This window comes from Podarcis vaucheri (assembly GCF_965113315.1).
Source record: "Podarcis vaucheri genome assembly, chromosome: 12".
In the NCBI taxonomy this organism is placed as follows: Eukaryota; Metazoa; Chordata; class Lepidosauria; order Squamata; family Lacertidae; genus Podarcis; species Podarcis vaucheri.
In genome coordinates, this window is record NC_138750.1 from 60,822,620 (window position 1) to 60,844,946 (window position 22,327).

Below are 22,327 nucleotides of genomic sequence, written 5' to 3' on the forward strand. Positions count from 1 at the left end.
GATCTTCTGGAATCCTGCAGCTGAGCGTGGAAGGGAACAGATTCCCTGCAAGCAGTGCCCTATATCCTTATTAATTTGGGGGCACCATGTTTATCCTGCTGCGTAAAAATCCCTTTCCAAGAAATTGGCACAAGGAGCAGAAGGAAGCTCTCTTGTATCTACTCCTATAGAAACCGAAAGCCTTGCATGTTATCCTAGCTTAGCGACGCACGTTCCCAAGTGGATTCACTGTTTAGGTTTTAGGAGGATGTGGGTGGCTGGAGTTTTCTGCCAAGTTGATTGAGCAAGTTCACGTCCTCCCGCAGTTTGGCTTTTGATCTGGGGCTTCTGTCTCTGTCCGGAGACTAGAGAGCAGGGCAGCAGAATTCTCTTGCTCAGACGGGACAGAGGATAGGCTATGGCGCTCCTCCTGGTAGGGGCAATTTTGGGGACCCTGGGAATCTCCACAGCAACACTCCCGGGCTCAGAATCCCCCCCGGCGCTGCTCCCCCGAAACGTAGCCAGGATGGCCGTCGAAGAATACAACCAGGAATCGGGCGGGCAAGCCGTCTTCAGGCTGTGGAAGATCAGAAGCACGCGCAAAACAGTAAGTATGATGGGTTCGATTCCCTGAAACGTCCTCCTGTTCAGGGATGGTCAGATCTGTCACTTTCAGTTTATTTCCATTGCTCATCTTTCCTTTTTTTTAAAAAAATAATAATTTTTATTGACAATTTTATTTACAGCATAACACAAACCCCCCACTCCTCCAGTACAGAAATATAATAAACATAACATACAATAATACAAACAACCAAATAAAAGACTTCCTTTATCCTGTATCTGGCCTCATTATTTACTTCTTATAAGCTGTTTCCTTTCTGAATAATTATTATGATTTTTCTAATTATAACTTAAATATCCACAAAGTCTCCTGCGGACATTAATCGAAACAAATCCAGGTATGTATTTTAGGGCACTGTTTTGTGAAGTATTCTCTGCGTTTTCCCCATGCTTTTTGAAACTCTTGTCTAGTGTGATTTCAATGTTCTCTAACAGTTTGTCTTGCCATTCCTTTTTTGTTGGCACAATTTCTTTTCCCCACTTTTTAGCAATTAGGATCCTTGCCGCTCCTGTGGCATAGAGGAATATTTTCTGATCTTCTCTTGCTATACCTGTGTCCGTTATCCCTAGTAGAAAAGCTTCTGTATTTTTCATAAAGTTATACTTAAACATTTTTTCAAGCTCATCATATACTATATTCCAGAAGCTTTTGATTTTTTCACAGGTCCACCAAACATGTATAAGTGTCCCCTCTGTTTTACCACACCTCCAGCACAGATTTGTTTTTGTCTTATACATTTTAGCTATTTTGGTAGGTGTTAAGTACCATCTATAAAACATCTTGATTAGATTTTCCCTCAATACTTCATAGGCTGTAAATTTCCAGTTCTTTCTCCATAGTTCTTCCCATGCTCATCTTTCCAATCATACCTTCAGTGCCCCAGATGAAAATTCAGCACTTTAGTGCCAGTCTTTCCTTATTTGCACATTTCCTCTGTTTCTCATTCTTCCAGTCTTAATTTCGGTTATCCATTTTTTGCAATAATAATAATAATAATCCTGAAATTTTTATCGTCACTTTAGTGCAAATCTCTCCCAGCAAAGCATATTTTGCAAAGCAATTTCCTGTCTTTACAACAGAAAGTGCAAGGACAACATGCAAGCTTGTCTTTCTAAATAACTTTTGACATGGATGTTAGGATCCCAGCAAGGCAAAAACTGGTGGAGGGGTATACATTTGTCTTTGCACTATAAGAACTTGTAGACTTTGGCTGTTGCGGAAACAGTAACACATAAACAGTGTGTTTCCAGAGGGATGGAGGGTCAAAAAAGCTTTTATGTCATCTGGTGGGATTTTATTTCCTCTGTTCCACGTCACCATCCATGTCAGCTCAGGGAATATGGATGCCTTGATTTATTTTGGTGTGTCACGATTTCTTCCTCTTATTACTTACTGTTTGTTTGCTTTGTATCTGGCGTGGTGTAATGTCCTGCTACTACAACTTTGGGTTGTTAGTAATGGTCATTATAGAATCCTAGAACAGCCATCTAGTCCAACCCCCTGGGATGTAGGAACTCCTGATTATGTCGCAAGGAAAAAAAATTGTTTAAAAAGGAATAGGAGTTCAGGGGAAGGGTTGGGTTGGGGATTAAGGACAGGAACCAAAAAGCTAATGCACATTAATGGTTTCAAATGCAGAGCGAAGGTGCAATGACTTCATTGCATTTTAAGCCGCTTATATCAGTGTTTCCCAACCTTTTTTGGGCAAAGGCACACTTGTTTCATGAAAAAAATCTCGAGGCACACCACCATTACAGCCCCGTGACGTCAGCGCGCAGCGTCACGCCGGGAGGGACGCACGAAAGTGTAAGTTTCAATTTTTTCCCCTCCCCCTTGCCTTCCTTCTGTGCCAACCGCCAAAAAGCCAAGAATCGCGGGACCGCCGGCGGAGGGGGGGAGGGCGAGCGGAGGCAGCGGCAAGCCCCGTTCCTCCCCATCCGCCCCATTCCGTGCAAGGAGCGTGAACAGGTGTGAGAAGGGGGTCAAACCTGCGGGCCGGCGCCGGGGAACCTCCAAGCTTTGGGGGTGGGGGGGAGGAGGCAGCAAAGCGAGGCAGGAAGGAGAGCGCGGCTTGGCGAAGTACGCGGCGGCGAAGACCAGCAGGTCCGGCGGCCGGTGCCGCAGCACCTCCACCGTGTAGCCCTGCAGCAGCTCAGTCAGACCCGGCGGGATCTCGATGCTCATCTTGTAGCCGAGGCGCGCGGGAGACTCAACGGACGGGCCCGGGAGAGAGAGAGAGAGAGAGACACGACGGAGAGAGAGCGGGAGTCCCTGCTCGCCGTCGCCGCCGCTACAACTACTGTGGCGGTTGGTCGTGGTCGCCGCCGCCGCCCACCTCTATCTATCTCTCCCTCTCAGCTTTCTACACGGGCCTGGAGCCGGAGGTGGGGGGTGGCCGCCGCCGCTTTCTCCGCCTCCACGTCCTGCCTCCTCCTCCTCCTCGAGCCCGCCGTCAGCCCTGAGGGAACCGCCGCGCTCGCGCCACCGCTCTCTGACACGCGAGAAAGAGAAAGGAACGGAGCGGCGGGGTAGTCGGGGGAAGGAGGGGCCGGAACGGAAGCGCGAGGCGAGCTGCGCATGCCCAGCAGGAAGCGGCGGAGAGCACCACAGAGAGAGAGAGAGAAGCAAGGGAGGGCGGGGAGTGGGCGGGAACACGCTTCATGCGTCACAATAACGGACAAGGGGCGCTCGAGGGATAGATTAGGACCTAATTTGACTTTTACAAAAAAAAAAATCTTTTTAATTTTTCCCACGGCACACCAGGCAACATCTTGCGGCACACTAGTGTGCCGCGGAACAGTGGTTGGGAAACACTGGCTTATATGAACATACCTTTAAATTCAAACTGATTTTCTAATCCTATGAGACTTTCTTTGGATAAATAGAATGATACTTGGAATGTGGGACGCGGGTGGCGCTGTGGGTTAAACCACAGAGCCTAGGACTTGCCGATCCGAAGGTCAGCGGTTCGAATCCCCGCAATGACGGGGTGACCTCCCGCTGCTCAGTCCCTGCTCCTGCCAACCTAGCAGTTTGACAGCACATCAAAGTGCAAGTAGATAAATAATTACCGCTCCGGCGGGAAGGTAAACTGCTGCTCTGGTTCGCCTTTAAATTCAAACAGATTTTCTAATCCTATGAGGCCCTGATAAATCTGTTAAGTGTTCAAATCGCCGCATATCTTTTTCCTGCCTTCTCTTTTAAACAGCGCCCCCCGTTAAACTCTTTGTAACGCCACACGAAGAGCAGCAACTGAATTCCTGTTAACGCTTTGTTTATGCTGCCTTTATCAAAAATGCAACCATTTTCCTGGCGCTCCAGCGTCTCACTGGCTCGCTCATTCCCTATTGCCAAAAACTTACAGGGAGATTCTGGAGGAAGACTGCCTGGGGCCCAACTGAGGGAAGAAGTCCTTTTCTTGTTCATCTTATGCATCAGCTAGAAAATGCTTCTCAACTTTTCCTGCATCCTTCCAAAAAGATAGAGGGAAAGACTGTAGATTGCAAGCTCCTTGAAGGCAGAGACCTGCCTCTCTGTCAGGAGCAAGCCAGCAATAAATCACACACAGAAAGTGGAGTTAACTCTTTATTAGAAGAAACAGGATCTGCTCAGGAGTGGCGGGCCTAATGTGGTAAACAAAACCTGCCATTTTTCCCTTATGGGGTATCCAAGAGCCCATGTACAGTGGTGCCTCGCAAGATGAAACTAATTCGTTCCGCGAGTTTTTTTGTCTAGCGAATTTTTCGTCTTGCGAAGCACGAATTCCCATAGGAATGCATTGAAATTCAATTAATGCGTTCCTATGGTCAAAAAAAGCCCAAACAAAGCCAAATTTGGTACAAGAGTTTATTAAGTGCTCTTTAAAGTCACACATACTGTAAAGAGCATTTCAAAAATTGAAGGAACAATAAATTAAGTTTCTAAACATGACAGAAAAACATTTAAAAATCAACAAAGTGTACAGTACATTTTCTAAGACTCTGGGGGACAACTCGAAGAAGGTTCCTCTTCCACTCTTTGCTTCTTGCTGAAGAACCCCCTCCCCAACTGTTCCCCCAGCCACCCACCACACAGAAATTCAAATCCAGAATATTTTTTTAAAAAACAGCAGAGTGGCCCAATGGTCACAGAAAATCATAAAAATGCTGGAAAAAAAACAAGCTTCCAGATTCTTGCAAACCCCTCCCCAACACCAAGTCCTTGAATTCCAAACACCCCAACCCAAAATCCAAAAAACCCCCAAAAAAGTTTTAAAAGTTTAAAAGAAGTTTTGGAAAAGCTTCAAAAATCACCAAAGTCTTTAAAAACCTCAAAAAAGGCTACTATGTACACTGCGTTCTATGAGTTGCTCCTCGAAGTCAAGTCGCAAATGTATTAACGGTGCTAAGAAAAAGGAAACAAACTTGCAAGACGTTTTTGTTTTTCGTCTTGTGAAGCAAGCCCATAGGGAAATTCGTCTTGCGAAGCAGCTCAAAAAACGGAAAACCCTTTCGTCTAGCAAGTTTTTCGTTTTGCGAGGCACTCATCTTGTGGGGCACCACTGTAGAGTCCTTACATATGTTTTCTATTGGTAGGAGAAAATAACAGAGGTCAACCAGAGAATATTGAGAAGCAAAGCAGCTAGTAAGCCTGATCTTTGTTGATCTGTTGCAACAGGGTCCTCCCCTCACACGCAGGAAAGGAGGAGGAACCCAGATCAATGGCGCGCAAGGCCTTATAAAGACTTTTGAAATTCCCCTCCTGTAGATCAAGACCACCCCCAGGAACATCATACATACATCACAGAAGGGGTGTAACCTAAGACCACCCCCACAAACATCATAATTACGTCACAAAAAACGCGGTCTACAACAGAAATCTGAGTGACTTGTTTATCTCGTCTGACAGGTTACCTGTTTAATGGTCACTTGATTGGATTGCCTGCTTACTTGATTGGATACCCTGGGGAGCCTGGCCAGTCTTTTGTAATGATAAATACTTGTTGTTGTTGTTTAGTCGTTTAGTTGTGTCCGACTCTTCGTGACCCCCTGGACCGGAGCACGCCAGGCACTCCTGTCTTCCACTGCCTCCCGCAGTTTGGTCAAACTCATGCTGGTAGCTTCGAGAACACTGTCCAACCATCTTGTCCTCTGTCGTCCCCTTCTCCTTGTGCCCTCCACCTTTCCCAACATCAGGGTCTTTTCCAGGGAGTCTTCTCTTCTCATGAGGTGGCCAAAGTACTGGAGCCTCAGCTTCAGGATCTGTCCTTCCAGTGACCACTCAGGGCTGATTTCCTTCAGAATGGAGAGGTTTGATCTTCTTGCAGTCCATGGGACTCTCAAGAGTCTCCTCCATCACCATCATTCAAAAGCATCAGTTCTTCGGCGATCAGCCTTCTTGATGGTCCAGCTCTCACTTCCATACATCACTACTGGGAAAACCAGAGCTTTAACTATATGGACCTTTGTTGGCAAGGTGTTGTCTCTGCTTTTTAAGATGCTGTCTAGATTTGTCATAGGTTTGTCATTGATAAATACTTAGTAATGATAAATACTTAGTTCCTGAGTCAGGTCATAGGCTCACCCTATTCAAACACAGACAAACGCTCTCACCCACGGGTGCCAACTTGAATAAAATATTGGGGGTGGGTCAGGTTAGCCTCACCTTGCATAACCAATCACATGACGTGGCATGCCTGCACTCCTTGAATGGCAATGGCTATCAACTATGGGGGGAGCCAAGCCCCCTCAAATATATTATTGGGGGGGCAGTCTGGTGGAACGCTCTGTCACAAGAGACCAGGGCCCTGCGGGATTTGACATCTTTTTGCAGGGCCTGCAAGACGGAGCTGTTCCGCCAGACCTTTGGTCGGGGTTCAGCCTGACTCCCTTCTTTCTATGGGACCCTTTATGTAAGTCGCCTCATTGGCTCTTTATATCGCCCCCCCCCCCAGCACGGGTGGCCAGGCCTGGTGAACTTTTAATTCCTTGCCCCTGCTGTTATGATTCATGAGTTCCCACTTAGTTTTATTTTGATTTTAAATGTGGTTCGAATTGTATTTAAACTAATCATTTGATTTTGTCTTTTTAATGTCTTATATATTTGGTGTTAGCGGCCCAGAGGGCAGGGTATTATTTTTATTATATAAATTTTATTAGTTTTTAAACGTATCATTTTCGACAGTAATTCAACACACTTTTACATATTATTCAATTTTTTTGACTTCCATCAGTCCTGTCTGAAAACTTTCCAATCTAATCTCTCAGTACGCATTTCTTATCTTCCCTATTACATTTCAAACTCATAACCAATATCTCCGTCTTTTTCTACTTTGTAACACTTTGTATATTTCTCCTTACAAAACGTCTTGCAGTCCTACTAGCGTAATTTGTCGATTACAGTCGCTCTTCAAATAATTCATAGACTTCTTCCGATCTTCTGTAAATCTCTGGTCCCGCAGGTTTCGAATCCTTCCTGTCATTTTGTCCCGTTCTGCATAGTCCATTAATTTCGTCTGCCATTCTTCTTTCGTTGGAATTTCTTCTTGCTTCCAATTTTATTATTTATTTATTTATTTATTTATTTATTATTCCATTCCATAGAGATTTGACTGGGGGGTTCACTTCAGCATGGACTTCACCATCAAGGAGACCCTCTGTCAGAAAACGGGCAAGTACAGGATTGGAGACTGCAAATACAAACCGAATGGGGTGAGTGACAGGGTTGGGCTCTGGTTCAAATACCTGGTGCAAGTGGTCCTGCCTCCAGATGCTGCTGTTGTTGCTAAACTGGAAACCCCCCCCCCAATCATTCAGTTTGTAGAAACACGACACACACACATGACGTACGAGACGCTTCTGTTATAAAGTCATAGAAAACCAGCCGTACATTAGATCTGTACCGTTCCACTTTTATTTTACACCATGAAGGAAGGGCTATCAAAGGGGGGAGCCATAACCCCCCAAGCGTACCAACAGGTCCACAGCGAGCCCTACCCAGTTGGCATGCCAACCTTGATGGTCCTAGACCAGGGGTCTGCCACCCGTGGCTCCGGAGCCGCATGTGGCTCTTTTACACCTTTGCCGCGGCTCTGGGGCAGATACTAGCGAGGGGAGGAGGCGCATTGTGCACCCCGACACTCCCCACTGTGGCAGGCGCTGTACTGGCTGTGACGTCGCATGGGGGCGGTGCATGCGTTAGTCACGCACCGTCCCGACGTCACCTTCCCGCCTGCCGTCAGATCGCAGCTCCGGAGATATATTTGTTTTAAATGTCGCAATGGTTTTGCGGCTCCCAGTTTTTTTTCCTTCGGAAACGGGTCCAAGTGGCTCTTTTTGTCTTAAAGGTTGCAGACCCCTGTCCTAGACAGAAGATCATCACACTCACAAAGGATCTGCATATGGAAGTGGATTCAGTACGGACTGAAACCAAGGACAGTGACCAGCCCTTCCCTCTGGGGGCAGGAAACTGCGAACTCCTCTTTGTCCTCTGGAAAGTACTCATGGGGAGGGGGAAAGGAGGAAATGGACGGGTGACAAGACACTCAGGTTACCACCACAACTCCTCCCTCAACCCCTCCTCTTTGTGATGTGTCAATGATGTATCCTTAGGAGTGTAGCATGGGGAATTAGTAGCTGATAAAAGTTGGGGTCTTCTTTTGTTTGGGGCTTCCATCTTGTTCCACCTGGTGGCAGGTGGGAGTCCTGTCACGACAGTCTTCAATAAAGACCAAGTCTACTGGCTGCTGTTTTGCTCTGGTATTCCTGGCTGGTGTCCTTGTTTTTTGTCCAAGGGAGCCCTCAGATTTCTCCGTCAACAAAACTATAACCCCCATTGTCCCTGGCCATTGGCCACATTTGCCGGGGCTGATGGGAGTCCAACAGCTTCTGTGGGGGGGGCACAATGGGGGGGTCCCTCAAACTGGCAGAGGAAGGTGGGTGTAGGCCACCATGGGTGTCATCCCTGAGGAGGGGGGTAACATTGCCATCCCGCCCCCTGGATGGATGGTGGCTAATGGATTGAAGTTCAATCCTGACAAGACAGAAGTACTGTTTTTGGGGGACAGGGGGCGGGCTGGTGTGGAGGACTCCCTGGTCCTGAATGGGGTAACTGTGCCCCTGAAGGACCAGGTGCGCAGCCTGGGAGTCATTTTGGACTCACAGCTGTCCATGGAGGTGCAGGTTAATTCTGTATCCAGGGCGGCTGTCTACCAACTCCACCTGGTACGCAGGCTGAGACCCTATCTGCCTGCGGACTGTCTGGCCAGAGTGGTGCATGCTCTAGTTATCTCCTGCTTGGACTACTGCAATGCGCTCTACGTGGGGCTACCTTTGAAGGTGACTCGGAAACTACAGCTAATCCAGAATGCGGCAGCTAGACTGGTGACTGGGGGCGGCCGCCGAGACCACATAACACCGATCTTGAAAGACCTACATTGGCTCCCAGTACGTTTCCGAGCACAATTCAAAGTGCTGGTGTTGACCTTTAAAGCCCTAAACGGCCTCGGCCCAGTATACCTGAAGGAGCGTCTCCACCCCCATCGTTCTGCCCGGATGCTGAGGTCCAGCGTCGAGGGCCTTCTGGCGGTTCCCTCATTGCAAGAAGCAAAGCTACAGGGAACCAGGCAGAGGGCCTTCTCGGTAGCGGCCCCCGCCCTGTGGAACACCCTCCCATCAGATGTCAAAACGATAAACAACTACCTGACATTCAGAAGACATCTTAAGGCAGCCCTGTTCAGGGAAGCTTTTAATGTATGATATTTTAGTGTTTTTTGGTTTCTATGGAAGCCGCCCAGAGTGGCTGGGGAAACCCAGCCAGATGGGCGGGGTACAAATAATAAATTATTATTATTATTATTATTATTATTATTATTATTATTATTATTACTACTATTCGCCATGGGTGGGGCCTCCCTAGGACACTCGCGCCGCCCCCAGGTGCACAGCTAGCTCTAACTCTGCCTCTGAGTCCCCCTCTTTGGTCTAGAACAGGCACGTCCAACAGGTAGATCGTGTTCTACCGGGAGATCACCGGACGTTTGTGGCAGATCACCAATAGATCACTGTCCCCCCCAAAAAAGCTCCCCTTAAAAAAGCTCAAGAACTTTGACCTGAACCCCTAAAAATGGGCCTTCTCCTTCCTAAGAAGCTCAAGAACTTTGACCTGAACACCCCCAAAATGGGGCTTTCCTCATCCCTAAAAAAAATCTCAATAACTTTGACATGAACCCCCAAAAAGGGGTGTAGATAGATCACTGCCAGTTTTTAACTCTGCGAGTAGATCACAGTCTCTTGGGAGATGGCTACCCCTGGTCTAGATGCTCAGGATGAATCCTGACCCATTTTCTTCCTCTCCAGACCACCAGGGATTGTTCTGCCGAGGTCTCAGTACATAACTTCATGCAAGACTCACCGCTGACGTCTGTGAATTGCCATCCGTTGCAGGTGAGCTGTTTGCCAGCTGAACTGGGACCATAAATGGTTTTACTGGGAGTGCGAGGCTAATTTAGGGTTGCCATGCATCTGGAATCTTTCTTTCTTTCTTTCTTTCTTTCTTTCTTTCTTTCTTTCTTTCTTTCTTTCTTTCTTTCTTTCTTTCTTTCTTTCTTCTGCCCTTCCTCCAAAGATCTCGGGGTGGTTCACAACATACAGACCCTCCGAGTGTCCCTATTTTCCAGGAACAGTCCGGGATTTACGGAAGCCCAGTCCCAGTTTCTGAGTTGACCCCGGAATGTCCCTCTTTCCCTTAGGAGGTTCCTATTTTCCTCGGAGAAATGATGGAGGGTTTGAACATATTGGATGCTTTGATTCAATCCCTGCGCTGCCTGTTTTGTTTGTGTTTTTTATCGCCAAACGGAAGCGGAAGAAGACCTCTGTTGACTCTTCCTCTCGTTCTTCCGAATCTTTGCAGGCAAACAACCCCAACAGCAGGAACGCCAGACCCCAAGCGATGGAGGCTGCCCAGCCCAGAATATTTGTGGAGCAGTATTTCCCATCTTCCTTTTCTACTGCAGCTCTGACAGCCCCCGAAGAAGAGTAAAAACACCCCCTTGCCCTCATCCGCCAAGCTGAGCATCCCTCTCGGAGTTGGAACCTTTCCGAAATCGCTTTGGTCCCATGGACATTTGATTTTCCGAACTCATTTGGCTGGTTAGAATATTACTGTAGACTCGTGCTATCCAAATATTATTGTTATTCTAGGATGCCACTGAGGTTTCTGGGTGTTTTAAATGCAGTGGTACCTCGGGTTAAGTACTTAATTCGTTCCAGAGGTCCGTTCTTAACCTGAAACTGTTCTTAACCTGAAGCACCACTTTAGCTAATGGGGCCTCCCGCTGCCACCACGCCGCCAGAGCACGATTTCTGTTCTCATCCTGAAGCAAAGTTCTTAACCTGAAGCACTATTTCTGAGTTAGCGGAGTCTGTAACCTGAAGCGTCTGTAACCCGAGGTACCACTGTGTTGCCTGTTAGCAGCATACAAAGGGACCGCTTATAGACGCAGACTTTCTTTGGATAAATAGAATGATACTTGGAATGTGGGACGCGGGTGGCTAAACCACAGAGCCTAGGACTTGCCGATCCGAAGGTCGGTGGTTCGAATCCCCGCAACAGGGTGAGCTCCCGTTGTTAGGTCCCTGCTCCTGCCAACCTAGCAGTTCGAAAACACATCAAAGTGCAAGTAGATAAATAGGTACCGCTATGGCGGGAAGGTAAACGGCATTTCCGTGCGCTGCTCTGGTTCGCCAGAAGCGGCTTAGTCATTCTGGCCACATGACCCAGAAGCTGTATGCCAGCTCCCTTGGCCAATAAAGCGAGATGAGTGCCGCAACCCCAGAGTCGTCCGCGACTGGACCTAATGGTCAGGGGTCCCTTTACCTTTATCTATTAGCAATGTACAAATGGACCGCTTATAGACGCAGACTTTCTTTGGATAAATATAATGATACTTGGAATGACTTTATGCAAAATATACGAGCTTATTGATAAAGGAATTTGTATCGGGATAATACAACTCTCTACATTTGTATACTAACATGTGGAAACGTAACTGAAAATTTTAATTATTTTTATATTCGTTCACTTTTCCACCCTCTTCACCGCTTTTTTTTTTATAAGCGAAATTCTTTTAATAAAATATCAAATAAAAATCTAAAAAATCATTGATTTTCTAAACTCATTTGGCTGGTAGAATATTACTGTAGACTCTTTGTATCCAAATATTATTAGTATTCTAGGATGCGACTGAGAGGTGTGTGTGTTTTAAATGTTGCATTTTTCCAACACCCCTGAAAGAGTTTGACACTCATTCTGGTTCTCATAGACCAGGGTTTTCCCAACTTGAATCTTGTGGGTCGTGGCCTGAAATAGTGGCTGCTTTTAATCTTAGTGCAATAAATACTTTTTACAACTTTGGGTTTCGTTGGTGTCTTCAAACGCTGCCTCGGTACCTGCAACAGAGCAGCAGAAAGGTTCAATTTTTACATTTTAATGCGGTCTCGGGTGGCAGATGTGATGATGTTTTGCCACATATTGCCCATAAATTGCTTTGAGTGACGATTACAACTCGGTTTGCAGGCTCCACCAGAGGTTATCTGCAATAGTCAGTCATGGAAACCTTCACTAAAAATGAATAGTAATAATAAAACACCTTTTGCAACTGTTGCTGTTTAGTCGTTTAGTCCGACTCTTCGTGACCCCCTGGACCAGAGCACGCCAGGCACTCCTGTCTTCCACTGCCTCCCGCAGTTTGGTCAAACTCATGCTGGTAGCTTCGAGAACACTGTCCCACCATCTCGTCCTCTGTCGTCCCCTTCTCCTTGTGCCCTCCATCTTTCCCAACATCAGGGTCTTTTCTAGGGAGTCTTCTCTTCTCCTGAGGTGGCCAAAGTCTTGGAGCCTCAGCTTCAGGATCTGTCCATTCAGTCAGCACTCAGGGCTGATTTCCTTCAGAATGGAGAGCTTTGATCTTCTTGCAGTCCATGGGACTCTCAAGAGTCTCCTCCAGCACCAGAATTCAAAAGCATCAATTCTTCGGCGATCAGCCTTCTTTATGGTCCAGCTCTCACTTCCATACATCACTACTGGGAAAACCATAGCTTTAACTATACGAACCTTTTGCAACTGTTGTTGTTGTTTAGTTGTTTAGTCGTGTCCGACTCTTCATGACCCCAACTACCTTGTGGCGAACCAACTCCAAACCCGTTGCCAGGATTAGTTAATAGTTAATCCAAGGGTTATGTGGTTGTTATGTGGTTTGCTTAGTCGAAATAAGAAATAATACCATTGCCCTATGTGTCAATAATGATCCAAGACTGGGTCTGGCAACAAGCCAACATTTCATTGACCTGCTCAGTGGCAAAATGCAAACTCAGCCGTCCCACAGATACTTGCCACAATGGACTTTATCATTAGAGCAATTAAAAAATATTCAGTTATATCTGACATTGCTTAGGTGACCATGTTTTTAGAGCTTGTGAAGCAATATCCTACAACCAGACGGTTGGTGTTCTTGCTGTGAAGAGTTTTGTAAGTACTATAAATACTTTGACAAATTCCACATGACTAGGGAGGCAGAGTAAAATTGGCCCGGATTCCTCCGGCGCACTGGTTATAAAATGAGCAAGTCTGCGGTTAAAATGCACACGGTCGACGGGACCCAAAGACCTATGGCAAAAAAAATTCCACATGACAATAAAATGCTGGGTTGAGCCCAAGAAAGATGTTAAATTATTTTTGTATGCCACAACGGCCGCCCAAATATTACTTGCTAAAAATTGGAAAACACAAGAACTACCAACAGTGGAAGATTGGCAGATGACGATGATGGACTTTTCGGAGCTAGCTGACCTGACTGGAAGAATCCGCGACCAGAAAGAAGAGGAGTTCCAAGAGGACTGGAGGAAATTTAAGGACTATTTGAATAAATATTGTAATATAAAAAATTAGAAACTACTTGAAAGAAACAAATAGGCCTAGGATTAAGTTAAGTTATAATTAAATAAATGGGATTTAGAATGTTAAGAAAAGTGAATAAGATGGACTATAATTGGAAATTGTTTTAGTTTAATAATGATATCGGAAAGCTGTTACTTTTAATTACAAGGAAACTCAGAAGGGAGGGACTTGAGGAAGTCAACCAAGATGTTTAAAAGGTTGGATTTGTGAAGAATTAAGTTTTTATTGTTTATATGTTTATTGTCCCTTCTTTTTTCTGTTTATTATTTTTTCTTTTTCTGTTTTTGTGTATCATCTTGCTTTGTGGTTTGTGTTATCACGGTGGAAAATCAAATTAAAAAATATTTATAATAATAATAATAAAATGTTGGGTTGCCACTCCAACTAAATTTGGACACGCCTGGAATACAGTGTCCAGTTCTGGGTACCACAAATTAAGGAGGATATTGACAAGCTGGAAGGTGGGCAGAGGAGGGTGACCAAGATGATCAAGGGTCTGAAAACTGAGCCTGATGAGGAATGGTTGAAGGAGTAGATTTAGCCTGGATAAGAGGAAACTGAGAGGAGATATGAGAGCCATCTTCAAATATCTTTTTTAATTTTTTTTTTATTTTCAGTGCAAAATTACAAAAATTGGATTCAAACAAACATTGAATCCAAAATAAAACAGTACAAACAGTCCCAAAAAAACCACAAAAGAAAAAAGAACACACATCTACAAATAAAACGATATCATCATTCTAATCTAGTCATTACATACATATTCACTTCCTTACTTTGTTCTAAGACCTCGAAATGTTTACTCTTTCTAAATTGTTGTGTCTAACGTAGATTACCTCTATCTTTATACTTTTTGCACCATTTTTCTCTTTCTTTAACTCTGCAAAACATCATTCATTACATACCGATATGCTTACTCCAGAACAATGTTTTTTTCATATACTCTTTAGCACATCCCCATTCTTTCAATAATTTCTGGTCTGATTGTCCCCTTATGAATGCTGTGAGTCTTGCCAGATTTATATAGTCACAAAATTTAATTTGCCATTCTTTCATTTATGGAATTTTTCTCCCTTTCCAATTTTTTGCTATGAGCATCCTGGCAGCTGTTGCCGCATAGAGGAATACTTTCCTTTGTCAGGAATATCGTTTGTGATTATACCTAAAAGGAATGCCTCCGGTTTTCTACTAAAAGATGTTTTAAACATCTTTTTGATTTCTTCATATATTTTGTTCCAAAATTGTTTAATAGGCTATCTTCAAATATCTTAAAGGATGTCACATGGAAGAAGGAACAAGCTTGTTTTCTCCTGTTCCGGAGGGTAGGACTCGAACCCACAGCTTCAAATTACAAGGAAGGAGATTCCAACTCAACGCCAGGAAGAACTTTATGATAGTAACAACAGTTCAATAGTGGAACAGAGTTCTTCAGGAGGTTGTGAGTTTCCCCCGACATTTCAGCTTACAAGGGCTGAAAACGGGCTGTGTCTGTGAATTTCCGAAAATATTGCAACCCTATTTTTAAGCAGAGGTTGGACGGCCAACTGCCATGGATGCTTGAGATGCGATTCCTCCATTCCAAGGAGGCTGGACTAGATCATAGCTGTCAACTTTTCCCTTTTCTTGCGAGGAATCCTATTCGGAATAAGGGAATTTCCCTTAAAAAAAGCGAAACGTTGACAGCTATGGACTAGATGACTTCCAACTCTACGATTCTATGATATATATATATATATATTTGCAAAAGACAGGCCTGCTCTCGTGAAAATGAGTAGCGAGGAGGAACAGGAGGGTTCAAACATCGCAATAATTTATTCTGAACATATTACAAGCAGGCGGGAAATCGAAGGCAGGATCTGAAAGGCCTGTTCAACATTCAGCAGAAGAAACTGCTTTGCAGGCAAGTGGCCGGATCCTGCCTTGCGTCGTTCCTAAAGCGGGAAAGTCTTTGTCAGGCTCTGTTAAAATACCCGCAGCAACGATGGCGTCTTCTCCCTTGGGCGGCAACATCCAAATCTTCTCACGCAATCCGTCCACGGTGCCGCCAACCTCCCGCGTGGGCAATCACAGAGTAACTTCCAGGCCGGTGCTTCCTGAACTTTTTCTTGACTTTCTTGACTAAATTACGAATCACACCCCTCCTGGCACGAATCCGCTAGAGGGAAAAGAGAAGCAGAGTTGGTATATATTATAAATTATTATTATTGGTCCAGAGATCTTCATTGGCTCCCAGTACGTTTCCGAGCACAATTCAAAGTGTTGGTGCTGACCTTTAAAGCCCTAAACGGCGTCGGCCCAGTATATCTGAAGGAGCGTCTCCACTCCCATCGTTCAGCCCGGACACTGAGGTCCAGCTCCGAGGGCCTTCTGGAGGTTCCCTCCGTGCAAGAAGTGAGGTTACAGAGGAACCAGGCAGAGGGCCTTCTCGGTGGTGGCGCCCGCCCTGTGGAACGCCCTCCCATCAGATGTCAAGGAAATAAACAACTCTCTGGCTTTTAGAGGACACCTGAAGGCAGCCTTGTTTAGGGAAGTTTTTAATGTTTGATGTTTTATTGTATTTTTAATATTCTGTTGGGAGCTGCCCAGACTGGCTGGGGAATCCCAGCCAGATGGGCGGAGTATGTTATATATGTATGTATGTATAAATATTATTATTTGCTTATTAGGAGAGATTTTCGCTAAAATGGTGATGATCTTTCAAAAAGTCTGTAAATCTCTGCAAGATGTGAAGAACTGAATTTAAGACTGAAAACATGGGAATCGCAATTGACAGATACTTCCATACTTAACCATAGCTGAAGGAGCGTCTCCACCCCCATCATTCTGCCCGGACACTGAGGTCCAGCTCCGAGGGCCTTCTGGCGGTTCCCTCATTGCAAGAAGTGAGGTTACGGGGAACCAGGCAGAGGGCCTTTTCTGCTCTGAGAAAAATCTTATTTATGTGGCATGTGAAGGATAGGCAAAGAGCGCCCTGGAAGACGGCACTCTCGTCCCCACTGTGAAACAAGCCTTGTCCATCTCTGCCACACTGCAAGACAGGTTTTGCTAACCTGAGGCCTGCCAGGTGTTGGACTACAACTCCCATCATGCAGTGACTGGCGCTGATGGGAGTTGTAGTCTAAAATATATATGGGAGACAGGTTGGCAAAGAAGGCTTTCCCAGTATTGCGCTTCCGATTGACATCCATGCATAATCCTCCTAGAACTCTAGCCCAGTGGTTGCCATTAATTTGATTCTGAATTGATTTTAGAATGAATGGATTTTAGAATGTATTTCAATTAATTGATTGTGATTTTATGTAAACGGTGTTACTTTTACTGTTGTTAGCCGCTCTGAGCCCGGCTTCGGCTGGGGAGGAGGGCAGGATATCAATAAAATATTATTATTATTATTATTATTATTATTATTATTATTATTAAAGGTTTTTCATGCATGCGCTAAATTTCCGGTTTTGCGCCTCTGGGCACTTAGGAGAGAAAATCAACCCCACATTTACTCCTGAAGTAAACTTGCCTCCTTCTGACTCACGGGGTCACAACTGAGCTGGACAGGAGTCTGCTGCTGAATGGAGAATGTCCCGGAACACTCCTTCACCACCTGCGGAAATTCAATAAATTCAATTAATAATAATAATAATAATAATAGAACGACAAAATGGTTGTTTAGCTTGCCTTGAGTGGAGAAAGGAGAAAACACAGTCCCCATCTGCCTGTCCCTCGTAAGCCAACGGGCGGCTGAGAGCTAAGGACAATTCGGAAAGGAAGTCAACAGCAGCTGCTGTTCAGGGGGTTGGACTAGATGACCCTTGGGTCCCTTCCATCTCTACAATTCTGTGAAACTGGCTCCCTGCCATCGACTGGCAAACCAACGCTTAAGGGTTGCCAACTTTCTGCCAGCCCCTCGTTCTGTGCCCTTAGCATGGGCTCCATCTGCAGATCGACTGCAACAGCTTGCTTTGATTTATCTTCTTGCCATGGTGTGTGTGTGTTTTCTGACTATTACGACACAAGAAGTCGCTCTGTCCAGGTCAGCTGGCCAGCTTTTGCCGCCACCCATCTGCAAATCCCCTCAGGTGCTCAGTAGGGATGGGTGGACCTGTCAATTTCAGTTTATCTCAGTTTCCCCATTTTCCCAGTTTTACGTTTCATTCTTGGCATTGTGTACATTACAAATGATTATTGGAATGAACCGGACCTTAACATAATATGATATTTAACAAAATGAACTCCAAATATCATTAATTTCAAATATCGTTAAAACATAATATGATATTTATCAAAACGAACTCCAAATATCATTAATTTCAAATATCGTTAAAACCTAATATGATATTTATCAAAATGAACTCCAAATATCATTACTGTAATTTCAAATATCATTAAATATCTTCTTCTTGTTGTTCTGTTTTGTTTTCTACATGGGTACTGTATCTCCTTTTTTGTGTCTTATGATGCTCTGTGCAGTTGTATTTTTGTACTTTTTCTTTTTCAATAAAAAATGTAAAATAAAAAAATAACAATTCCCAATATTTCAGCATAAGTTTTTTAAGTCAATGTTTTAGTGCAATTTTTGCAAGCAATTTGGCCTAATATATACATTTTTAATATATTATTTCTGTGAATGTGTGCACTCTTAGAATAGAATCATAGAATCATAGAGTTGGAAGAGACCACAAGGGCCATCGAGTCCAACCCCCTGCCAAGCAGGAAACACCATCAGAGCACTCCTGACATATGGTTGTCAAGCCTCTGCTTAAAGACCTCCAAAGTAGGAGACTCCACCACACTCCTTGGCAGCAAATTCCACTGTCGAACAGCTCTTACTGTCAGGAAGTTCTTCCTAATGTTGAGGTGGAATCTTCTTTCTTGCAGTTTGGATCCATTGCTCCGTGTCCGCTTCTCTGGAGCAGCAGAAAACAACCTTTCTCCCTCCTCTATGTGACATCCTTTTCTATATTTGAACATGGCTATCATATCACCCCTTAACCTCCTCTTCTCCAGGCTTCTCTTAATGTACACTTTCACCTAAAAAATGCAGGATCAAGTTTAGATTCTTGCATTGTAGGGGGTTGGAATAGATGACCCTCGGGATCCCTTCAAAGTCTCTGATTCATAACTTTCTCACAGGAGCTACATATGAAACTACCCTGTGTGTGACCTACTTGTTTACATGAGGCAGGAACCACCTAATTTTAAAACAATTTGTTGGGCTTTATGAAAAAGTCTGAAAATGAGAAGCGGGGGGGGGGGGGGAGCTACCCCAAGAAGATTCATACAATAATATATACAGAACATAGGGTCTTCAATCTGACCTGAAATCTTTGCAAAGACGCAACTAGTGTTATTTTTTACCTGTCGATAAATAACTGCTCTGCTTTTTTTTTGCAGAGACATCACCTTCCCAACAAAGGTCTGTATAGTAAAAGCTATGGTTTTCCCAGTAGTGATGTATGGAAGTGAGAGCTGGACCATAAAGAAGGCTGATCACCAAAGAATGGATGCTTTTGAATTCTGGTGCTGGAGGAGACTCTTCAGAATCCCATGGACTGCAAGAAGATCAAACCTCTCCATTCTGAAGGAAATCGGCCCTGAGTGCTCACAAGAAGGACAGATCCTGAAGCTGAGGCTCCAAGACTTTGGCCACCTCATGAGAAGAGAAGACTCCCTGGAAAAGACCCTGATGTTGGGAAAGATGGAGGGCACAAGGAGAAGGGGACGACAGAGGACGAGATGGTGGGGCAGTGTTCTCGAAGCTACCAGCATGAGTTTGACCAAACTGCGGGAGGCAGTGGAAGACAGGAGTGCCTGGCGTGCTCTGGTCCAGGGGGTCACGAAGAGTCAGACACGACTAAACGACTAAACAACAAACAACAACAGCTATAGGGGAAATACGTGGGGCTGCTTACCCCATCTTCCTTGAAGTCACAGTTGGCCGCAGTCAGCAGCTCAGCAGCTGAGCACGTTGTCTCTTTCACAGTAAATTCCAGATCCTGAGGCTCTTCGCTCCGGGGGTCCTAAGAAGAAGGCGGACATTCCCAGGGAGATAATCGTGAATTCTGGGAACAGCTCCATCTTTCCAGTCCCTGGAGGGGATTAATTTCTGAGCATCACAGCCGGCCGCTCTGCCCAACAGCTCTTTGAAGCTCTTTTTAATTTTGGAGCTGAACCGGTGCCAAGTGGAACAGCTCCGCTTTAGAACCACTGTGAGAATTGGCTTCCAATCAAACTTAGACAAATGCCTTGCATTTTATTTTTATTAATTGTTTGCATCGAGGCAGCTCAATGTGAAGGAAGTGCCCATTTTGACTCACGACAGCCCAACCTAGAAATTTAAAGTGCTGGCGTGTTTTGTAGTTTATGGCTGTTTTCTTTTCCCAAAAAGAAAAAAATAAATGTCTTTAACGTTTTGAGGAATTGATCGTGCTGTTTTATCCTTTCTATAAACAGCACTGAGGTTTTCCACAGTCGGGCAGTATATAAATTTTACAAACTGAAATAGAACAAGTTAGGTTGTATGCTATACAGAATTTGTGTACCTTTGAAGGTGACCCGGAAACTGCAATTAATTCAGAATGCGGCAGCTAGACTGGTGATTGGGAGTGGCCGCCGGGACCACATAACATCGGTTCTGAGAGATCTGCATTGGCTCCCAGTACATTTCTGAGCACGATTCAATGTGTTGGTGCTGACCTTTAAAGCCCTAAACGGCCTCAGTCCTGTATACCTGAAGGAGCGTCTCCACCCCCATCGTTCAGCCCGGACACTGAGGTCCAGCGTCGAGGGCCTTCTGGCGGTTCCCTCATTGCAAGAAGTGAGGCTACAGGGAACCAGGCAGAGGGCCTTCTCCGTAGTGGCACCCGCCCTGTGGAACGCCCTCCCATCAGATGTCAAAGAGATAAATAATTACCTGACATTCAGAAGACATCTGAAGGCAGCCCTGTTCAGGGAAGTTTTTAATTTGTAATGCTGTACTGTTTTTAACACTGATTGGGAGCCGTCCAGAGGGGCTGGGGAAACTCAGTCAGATGGGTGGGGTATAAATAAATTATTATTATTATTATTATTATTATTATTATTATTATTATTATTTGATTTCATGCCAGAGACGTACCTACCCGGAGGGGAGGGTTTGCTAGTTGGTTTTTGGGGGTCTTTGACCCGGGTGAAATAAAGCCTAGTATTGGTCCTGTTTGATGCTATTAAAATCATACACAGACACAGAAACATATACAAGAGCACTGGCGAACATCGCAATAATCCAGTGTAGGATATACCAGAGGGAGGCGGGTGGCGCTGTGGGTTAAACCACAGAGCCCTAGGGATTGCCGATCAGAAGGTCAGCAGTTCGAATCCCCGCGACAGGGTGAGCTCCCGTTGCTCGGTCCCTGCTCCTGCCAACCTAGCAGTTCGAAAGCACGTCAAAGTGCAAGTAGATAAACAGGTACCGCTCTGGCGGGAAGGTAAACAGTGTTTCCGTGCGCTGCTCTGGTTCGCCAGAAGCGGCTTAGTCATGCTGGCCACATGACCCAGAAGCTGTACGCCGGCTCCCTCAGCCAATAAAGCGAGATGAGCTCCACAACCCCAGAGTCAGCCACGACTGGACCCTTTACCTTTTTAGAATATACCAGAGTATAGTTAATGGGCCCATTTTACAGAAGAAAATTGAGGCAGGGCGGCACCGGTTGGCCCCAAGTCACATAAGGTCCACTCTGCACGACACAGCGGATCCAGCCGCTCACTTACCCAGTCTGGCTGTGGCTTGGCTTCCAGGAGCCGGAAGGCAAAAGCCACCTCGGCATTTTGGCTGTAGAGTTCAGCGGTTAAGGAAACGGCTTCCTCGTAGCTGAGCTCCACTCGCTCAGGGGCCAGAGCAACGGCGGCTGCAGAAAAGCCAAGGACGAATAAGATTCTCCAAAGGCGGCTCATCATCTTGAGTGCAGCTTGCCTGCAGCAAGATCTCAGATCTCTTATCTGGTCCCCAAAGAAGGTCCTTTTTAAATGCTGCTTAAATGCTGAGGTTCTCTGGGTAGGGAGTGGGTTTCATAAGTCCCTGGGAAAGCCCTCGAAGGGACTTTCCCAACAGATACCCACCCCTGGCCCTTTCACAAGACATGCGTGCCAGTCAAGGCGTCACTGAGCCAGCAGAGCATCTTCGGAAGGAATTTCCCAATTTTCTCTTTCCTCTGCTCGAAAAGGAAATTGCAATAGTCCAGATTTTTTTGTGTGTGGGGATTTCTGCAACTTCAAAGGTGAAGCAATGCATCCCTCCCTGTCGAATGATCCCCACTGATGATTGTTCCCAGTGGCGTAGCGTGAGGGGTGCAGGGGGGGCCGGCCGCACCGGGCGCAACATCTGGGGGTTAGGGGGCGCAAATCCACAGGTTAGGGGGCGCAAATTACTTGCCTTGCCCCGGGTGCTGACAACCCACGCTACGCCACTGATTGTTCCTATTTCTTTTAGCTGCAGAACATAAAGAACACCAGCTGTGGGCCTTATTTTTCAAAAATTTATTTTAAAAAAAACCACACAAACACTCAGTTGTGGAGCCGGCAAAACTGCACAACCACAAAGCACTCAGGCGTAAGGAAGCAGCAGCAATTCAAGAGAAGGATCCCTATCCCCTGTTATCAGAATTTATGAGGGGGGAGGGTGTTTACAGTTAAACCCCCAGGCCATGCCCCAAACCGACACCATTCAATTTTATAAAAATCCCCATAACAAATGAAAATGATTTGTAAAAATGTTACATGGGGGGGGGGGCACAAGAGAGAGACATTGCACACTTTTGT

General features: G+C 45.4%; 2 protein-coding genes across 2 annotated transcripts; one reads left to right on the plus strand and one right to left on the minus strand.

The window, feature by feature from the left end:
* Nucleotides 1-278: 278 nt before the first annotated feature.
* Nucleotides 279-11,994, plus strand: LOC309515054 (cathelicidin-4-like). Its single transcript, XM_082192667.1, has 4 exons — nt 279-586; nt 7,186-7,293; nt 9,940-10,026; nt 10,493-11,994. Exons 1-4 carry the CDS (start codon nt 398-400, stop codon nt 10,619-10,621), a joined length of 513 nt encoding a protein of 170 aa, XP_082048793.1. The 5' UTR covers nt 279-397; the 3' UTR covers nt 10,622-11,994.
* Nucleotides 11,995-17,015: 5,021 nt separating this feature from the next.
* Nucleotides 17,016-21,594, minus strand: LOC309515065 (cathelicidin-related peptide Oh-Cath-like). The gene is made up of 3 exons (XM_082192679.1): nt 21,281-21,594; nt 19,444-19,551; nt 17,016-17,135 (listed from the first exon to the last, which is right to left on the minus strand). Exons 1-3 carry the CDS (start codon nt 21,464-21,466, stop codon nt 17,031-17,033), a joined length of 399 nt encoding a protein of 132 aa, XP_082048805.1. The 5' UTR covers nt 21,467-21,594; the 3' UTR covers nt 17,016-17,030.
* Nucleotides 21,595-22,327: the final 733 nt, after the last annotated feature.